The 7636-nt window shown below is 52.9% G+C and overlaps 1 protein-coding gene across 1 annotated transcript; it reads right to left on the bottom strand.

Annotated features, from left to right (window-relative positions):
* Window positions 1-2861: 2861 nt before the first annotated feature.
* LOC117052019 (uncharacterized protein K02A2.6-like) lies at window positions 2862-7283 on the bottom strand. The gene is made up of 3 exons (XM_033158746.1): window positions 6540-7283; window positions 5456-6099; window positions 2862-4869 (listed from the first exon to the last, which is right to left on the bottom strand). The coding sequence occupies exons 1-3, from the start codon at window positions 7281-7283 to the stop codon at window positions 2862-2864; spliced, it is 3396 nt and encodes a 1131-aa protein (XP_033014637.1).
* Between the last annotated feature and the right edge of the window lie 353 nt (window positions 7284-7636).

Raw genomic sequence — 7636 nt, 5'->3', positions numbered from 1 at the left:
GCTGCCCACGCTCTCCCCCGGACGCCCCGGACACATGTCGCCGGAAGGATCGCCGCGCCACGGCGGCAGATGTGCCTGAGACGGCCCTGGGCTTGCTACACAGAAAGGCGTCGCTAATTAGGAAATTGATGGGAAGGGGGGCAGGGCGATGGGCTTTGTGAGCTGCCTGTCGGAAAAGCGGAACAGACCGGTCCCGTGTCCCGACGCTTCCCCAGCCCTGGAAACTTCTCCAGGCATCTTGGAGTAGCAGCTATCCGGACGTGCGGGAGAGAGACCAGCGGGCCAGTGTGGGTAGCCACGCTCTGCAGTTTGCCAGCCAGACCCTCGATGACTGGAAGGATTTCAAGCTCTTTAGGGAATATTGTGCTTCGGTGAAATCCAAGACCTACTTCTCTCTCTAGTGGTAAACCAGGAGTGGGAAACCTGTGGTCTTCTCAGAAGTTGCTGGACTACAACTCCCATTGACTACTGACCATGCTGGCTGGGGTGGGAGGGAGTTGGAGTCCATTCTATTAACATCTGGAGGGCCACAGGCCTGGGCCCTGCAGAATCCAGATAGGGCTTAAGAGATCGAATTCTCCCAACATTTTAGGGTGAGTGGAGAGTTACCAGCACACAGCAAAGGAGCATGTAAAGGAAAATGGCTAGGTGAGAACCCTGATCTCTGACTCTGTTTTCCAAGTGGAGTGGACTCTGCAGGGGTATCAATGGTGGCTGGTGCCCATTGGTAGGGTGGAAGGCAAGGAGGTCATCAGTAGGTGGAGCCAGAGCCAATAATTCCCAAAAGCAAAGATAATGCATGGATGGGGCCAACCCATAATATTGCACAAAAATGACAAGGTTACCTGAATTTTAAGCCATACCAGCCAGCCAACCAACCATAATTACTGCTAGATGTTCCTGTAAGCATCACTGAGAAAAAACAGTAGGCATTACATACCACCCCGCCCCCCAGTGGTGCTAATAGTGCTTGGTGAGGATGCAGCTTAGATCAGGAAAACAGTGTAGGGGGCGGGCAAAAGAACCTTCGTGCAGTGCTGCTGCTCTGGTCAAAACAGAAGCCCCTGTCAGTTAGGTTGTGATTCACTATCAGGTGAAATCTAAGGCCCAAAACTGAAGGGATCTAAAACATCCAATAATCAAGCAGATTAAGATTGATTGGTGCTTTTGAGCTGTAGTAAATAATATTTGGGGGGGGGGTGCACAAGAAAACACGACTCTTTATAGAATAAAGCCATCTGTCAGGAATGCTTTGATGGTGTTTCCTGCTTGGCAGGGGGTTGGACTGGATGGACCTTGTGGTCTCTTCCAACTCTGATTCTATGATTCTTCTGCATCCCTTGCAGACCAGGTAGGCAGGACGAGGCTGGATGAATGCAGAAGAGGTCAATTCTAGATGCACAGGAATGGAAGCGATGAAATAAATCTGTTGAGTCAGTGGTGCTTTTATTTATAAATTATGCAATTTGTTTAAAGTCTTTGTATCATATCATCATATTTCTCCTGAGTTTTGATGCAGTGTGAGCCTCCAAAGCTGTCTTTCCCTAAGGCTTTAGTGGCTCGTTGCTCTCAGGGGCGCTCCAGCAAGCCGCCAGCCGCGCCCTGCCTTTCCTTCCTACCCTCCTCAGCCTGCCTCCCTCTGCAGGCAGGTGCATTGGCGCTGCTGATTGTGCTGCTCCCACAAGCACTCTGCAGAGGCGGTGCAGGCTTCAGCGGACAGGGAGCCGCTTCTCGACTGTGAGGAGGGGTGTGCAGCCTGCGGAGGCAGGGTGCCCAGTGCGGAGCGGGGGGGCAGCCACGATGGAACCCACCGGGATCACGCTGACCGGGGCGGGGCGCTCCCATCGACCCCCTTCCTCCGCTCCTGCCACCGCCCCCAGAGGTGTAGCTAGCCACTTGGGCTCCATGCACATGGGGGCTGGGGCACGGTGCCCTCAGGGCAGAACAGGCCAGGGCGCACCAGAATCTCGGTGCCTGAGCCGTGTTCCACTCCATCAACCTGCAGGCCCGCGTTGCTTTTTCAAGTGGTGCGGAACCTGCAGGGAGTCTGCCCGCCACCTCCCGCTCAGCTGTAGGGCAGCAGCCTGAGGGAGAGGCAGTGGGCAGACACAAGTGCCATGGTGCCTTCTCGGGCAGTGCAGGGCCTGCAGGTGCCTGAAGCGCAATGTCACTCCCGGGTGAAACGCGAGGCTTGGGTGCAATAAGTTCCGCTCCCCGCGGTGCGTGGCAACTGCCTCCTGCTCCTCGGGCCACTGGGCAGCAGTGAGAGAGCTGGCAGTGGGATGTCATTGTCAGGCAGTGGAGGAGGAGGAGGCGCCCCGAAGCCTTGCAAGCGAGCACGGGGTCCCAGCGGTCTGGCCAGCCATGCTACGTCCACCACATCAGCGGCATCTTTTGTGGGCGGCAGCTCCCGGGGCTATGAAGTTGTTAAGTACTGAGCTAGGATAAGAGGCAGAGTCAGCGTTGGTTCCAAATGTCCTTTATTATTAACAACAGAACTAGAACTCAAGAACAACCCATGCTGCGTGTGAGCCTGCCCGAGCCAGACTGACTCGCTCCCGCCTAAAACTGTGTTCAGAGAAAAGAGTCCTTAGTTAGCTTGTTTCTAATAGGAGTGTTCGCCCTCCTAGCTCTTCTGTAATTGGCTAGGTCACACAAGGAGGCGGACCCTGTATGGTGGTTGAACAGCTCCTATTGGTTCCCATACATAACACCCCTCCCCCCAAATTCCAAACATTATGAACAAATAAAATCTTTAAGGTGTGTTGGTGATTTACGTTCTCGTTGGGACCGTCGCGGTTCCTGGGTCTGCACCTGCGTCTGGGGAACATTTCCAAGTCCCTGTTTGCTAATTGGTGCGATCAACGGAGGCGGCTCTGCAGGTGTTGCCGGTTGCGGGGCTGCTGTGGACACCGGCCCAAGATCACTCTGTTGAGGTATCTCGGTTGGCGGCGCACCCTCCGTTTCCCCACTTGTTCCAGTTGCCAAGTCGCCAGCTGTGTCTGTTGCACTACCCTGTGGTTCCGCCCCACCTCATAGGAAACCGGGCCTGTACAACGATCAATGGTGCCTGGTACCCAACCTTGTCCTAGCCCATAGTTCCGGACATATACAGGATCCCCTGGGGCAAACCCCCTAGGTGCCTTCCACTCCACGGTGGATGGTCGCTGCTCTAAGGCCCTGTCAGGATGTATGCGATCCAGGAGAGTAGTGAGCCTCCTTCCCATAAGCAACTCAGCTGGGCTACGGCCAGTTGTTGCACTTGGGGTGATGTGTTGAGCCAGCAAAAACTCTGATAAACGGAGGGTCCAGTCTCCCTGTATTATACGCCTGAGCGCATCTTTAGTTGTGCGAACCATGCGTTCTGCTTGGCCATTAGTGGCTGGATGAAAGGGAGCTGACCTGACATGGCGGATTCTGTTCTTAGACACAAACTCTTGGAATTCTGCCGAAGTGAAAGCTGTTCCATTGTCACTCACCAGTGTGTCAGGCAAGCCATGTGTGGCAAATAACTTCCTGAGTGAGTTTATAGCCGCCCTACTGGACGTGGTTGAGGTTGGTGTCACCTCAAGCCACTTGGAATGGGAATCCACCACGATGAGGAACAGTTGGCCCTGGAAGGGCCCAGCAAAATCTATGTGCACCCTGGACCATGGGAACTGTGTGGATTCCCAGGACTGAACTGGTGCCTTGGGGGGATCCGGCCGCAACACTTGGCAGGGTTCACAATGTTTAACCCACCCTTCAATCTCGGTGTCTATGCCCGGCCACCAGACGTAGCTTCGGGCCAGTGCCTTCATCCGGACTATTCCCGGATGGGACACGTGCAAACCTTCTAGGACCTTTCTCCTAAATGAGGGGGGAACTATGACTTGGCTACCCCACAATATACACCCCCTGTGTGTCGACAACTCATCTTTGCGAGCTGTGAAGCTTGAGAATTCCGGTCCAGGCTTTCCAGGCCAACCCCTTCCCACCCACTCTGCAACACGGGCCAACAACCTGTCTTTCGCTGTTGCAGCAGCCACGTCTTTCACATGTAGGGGTTGGTCAGGTAATTCCTCCAGTTGCAATATCTGGTGAGCTGGAGCAGGATCTGGGCCGTTCTCAGGCAGTGGTAAGCGGCTGAGAGCATCTGCGTGCCCCATGGCTTTTCCGGGTCGGTGCTGTAAGGAATATTGGTAGCCGGCCAAGAAAATGGACCAACGCAGAACCCGAGGGGAGAGCATCTGAGGCGTCTGGCGATCAGGGGCGAGGAGTCCCAAGAGAGGCTTATGGTCAGTCACGGTAGTGAAGGGCCGGCCATAAAGGAAATCATGAAAATTTTTTACTCCTTTAACCACTGCCAGACCCTCCTTGTCAATCTGGGAATAATTGTGTTCTGCTGGTGTGAGGGTTTGGGAGAAGTACGCCACTGGGACTTCTCTCCCATCTGATAGTTGGTGGCCCAGAACCGCACCCACCCCGTACGGGGAAGCGTCACATGCCAACACAACTGGGAGATTTTCATCAAAGTGCATCAGCACCGAATTAGAGATAAGCAATTCTTTGACCCTTTGGAAAGATTTTGCCTGCCGTGGACCCCAGACCCAAGGTGCTTTTTTGTCCAAAAGCTGGTGCAAGGGCTCGGCCACTGCCGCCTTGTGTGGCAGGAACGCATGGTAGAAATTGAGGAGTCCCAAAAAGGCTTGCAATTCTGCCTTGTTCTTAGGGGCTGGGGCATCGCAAATGGCATGCACCTTGTCCTCGGTTGGATGGAGGCCGTCTGCATCCACTCGGAACCCCAAGAAGTCCACGCTGTTCACTCCCAATAGGCACTTTTTCTGTTTGACCTGAAGTCCTGCCGCCTGGAAGCGTTGTAGCACTGTCCTTCTCCAACGTGGTGAGTTCAGGTGGAGTGGGTGAAGTATGGTAAGGAGAAGAAACATCACCTGAAGGAAGGACTGGATTGAGGTGCCTACTTTGTCCATCACAACCTCCACCCATTGAGTCCGTCCATCAGACTTCCTCTTGGATAGCCTCTAGGGTGCCGAATTTGTCTACAAAAATTGCGCCATTTCCAGACATTGGAAGTGCAATTTCAGCTTTATGCGTTATCAGTTTAGGTGTTAACGGGGGTGCTGGCGGGCCCATTTCTTCTGGTGTCAAATATTGGCATGCAATCCATTCTTCGTTGGTTAGAGGTTTTATTTTACAGTTGGCATAATTGTATTCCATAGGGGCAGGTGGAAATGCAAGTAATATGCATTTCCTTATAGCCGAGAGTTTATCAATTAATGCGTCTTGAGATTTCTGAATTAACTCTAAGTTGGCCATCAGGCACTGCCCGTTTTTAAATGTGGTGTCATTTTCTGCCTTTTCTGGAGATATTTGAATTTTCAGGTATTGATTTCCCTGAGTACAGGTTTTGGCAGTGTCCAGCTGGGTTGGCTTGGGGATTTCTGCCTCACTGTACTTTGTGAATCTAAATTTGCATCTGTCCGTCTTGCATTTCTCTAGAAGTGGAGGGGGGGTTCCAATGTTTTCAAAGAGGCGAAATGTCCGTAGCCCAGTTCTTAGCACTGTCCTTAAGCTGGCGGCGAAGTCCTCCCTCGACGACGCAGCAATCAGCACATCGTCGAATAATGGCGTGACTCCAGGGATGCCTTTAAGAAGATGGTCCATGAGACTCTGGAATAATCCTGGAGCCACACTAATCCCAAACTGCAGGCGTTTAACCCTGAAGGCGCCCTTATGGGTAACTATTGTTTGGGCGTCAGCTGTGGCCTCATCCACGGGGAGCTGCTGGTACGCTTGTGCCAAGTCCAGCTTTCCGAAGACCTTGGCCCCAGCCAGATTTGCCAATACATGGCTCACTACTGGAACCGGGTATGCATGGTCCTGCAGGGCCCAGTTCAGGGTGCATTTGTAATCACCACAAATGCGGACAGAGCCATCAGGTTTAACCGGGGTGACAATTGGGGTTTCCCATGAGCCTGATGTAACCGGCTCTAAAACCCCTTGTGCCACTAAACGATCCAATTCCTCCTCAATTTTGGGTTTGAGCGCAAACAGAACTCTACGAGCCTTGACCCTGATGGGTTGCACCGTGGGATTGATCTGTAGGAAAATCGGGGGTCCCTTGTAAAGGCCTACGGTTCCATCAAAAACTAATGGAAACTCCTGGCAGATTGACTCAAATCCTGTCCCAGGTGAAATTTGATTTAGTCCTGACACGCTTAAGCCTAACGGGCCAAACCACGCCAAACCCAAAAGGCTGGAAAAAGGACCCTTAGTTATGATGAGGTCCAATTTCTTAATGTGATTCTTAAAATGGACCTTGAAAGTGCCCATGCCCCTTAGCTGAATTATCTTTCTCTGGAAGTCTCGTAACACCACGGTGGCCGGTCGGAGAGGGGGGGGCCCATTTGGAAAAAGCTCTCTAAATGTCTTATCCGATATTATGGAATACGATGAGCCAGTATCCAGCTCCATATTGCACGGATTTCCGTGCAATATGGCTTAAGCTTATTAGATCCCGGGGATGAAAATTGATATACCCTGGCTGAAGAGATTGACTGCAACTCCTCTTCTTCAAGGGCCTCGTGAACACGCTGTCTGGGTCGTATTCCTGTGTTCTTGGAACAGCAGACACGTATGATGTGTCCGGCTTTACCACAGCCTCGACACGTGACGTCACGGAATCTGCATGTCTTACGATCATTGTTCTCTCCACAACTGGCACAGGTGCTGCGTGGGTTGGACTGATGCTGGTTTGATGACGTGCACACAGCTTGGGAGCGGCGGTTGCGGTGGTTGCGGTCAGGTTGGCCTAGGGTTCGGTGGACATCCTCATGGGGGGAATCGCCAGAAGATGACCGGTCTTGCCGGACATGATGGATGCCCCCTTCTGTTCGGGAAATTGGGGCCTTTTCGTGGGCATTATCCTTCTCAAAAGCCGTTGCCATGTTCATGGCTGTGGCCATCATGATGTCATCTTTCGCCAGCAGCTTGCGGCGGAGATGGCTGTCTCGCACACCAATGATGAACCTTTCCAACAGACGTTCCTCCAGGTTAGTGAATTGGCAATACATCGCAATTTCCCGGAGAGCAGCAATATACTCACTCACTGACTCTTGTGCTTGTTGCTCTCTGTGGGCAAAATCATAACGGCGATGGTTCTTTGTCGGCTGGGGTGCAAGGTGCCCTGTCATTGCCTTCATTAGCTCATCAAAGGAGCAGTCCTCAATATCCTTAGGTGCCATCAAACCTTCCAGTAAGGTGATGGCGGAACTTCCCAGCATGGTGAGAAGTACATCTACTTTATCAATTACCCTAGTAAACCCTTGAAGCCGAACATAGCTCTTTATTCGGCGGAGCCATTGTGGCCATTGCTCGGGGTGGCTCAAGTCAAAGTCTGGTGGTGGCCTAGTCTGCCCAGCAGCCATTTTCGTACCTTGAGCTATCGCTTGTGTGGTGGCGGTTGATTGCGAAGGCACGGCTGCCCCTTATTCACCACCGGAGTTCTCCACAGAGTCCAGCGTGACTGGATGTCGCACTCACTATGAGTGGCAGGCCGGTGCTGCAGTGCCAACTCAGGCCTCAAATCCAGGCCTCCAACTCAGGCTCACTGTGTGCGGCAGGCCAGTGCTGCAGT

Source organism: Lacerta agilis, chromosome 8 (assembly GCF_009819535.1).
Source record: "Lacerta agilis isolate rLacAgi1 chromosome 8, rLacAgi1.pri, whole genome shotgun sequence".
Classification (NCBI taxonomy): Eukaryota; Metazoa; Chordata; class Lepidosauria; order Squamata; family Lacertidae; genus Lacerta; species Lacerta agilis.
Note: the sequence above shows the minus strand (reverse complement) of the source record. Positions and strands in the feature narration are given on the sequence as shown.

Coding starts and splice junctions, on each gene's coding strand:
- LOC117052019 (XM_033158746.1), bottom strand. CDS start 7,283: ATGCTGGGAAGTTCCGCCATCACCTTACTGGAAGGTTTGATGGCACCT. Junction 6,100..6,539: donor AGTCAATCTCTTCAGCCAGG/GTATATCAATTT, acceptor ATTTTCCTACAG/ATCAATCCCACGGTGCAACC. Junction 4,870..5,455: donor TGCAAATTTAGATTCACAAA/GTACAGTGAGGC, acceptor ACGTTGGAGAAG/GACAGTGCTACAACGCTTCC.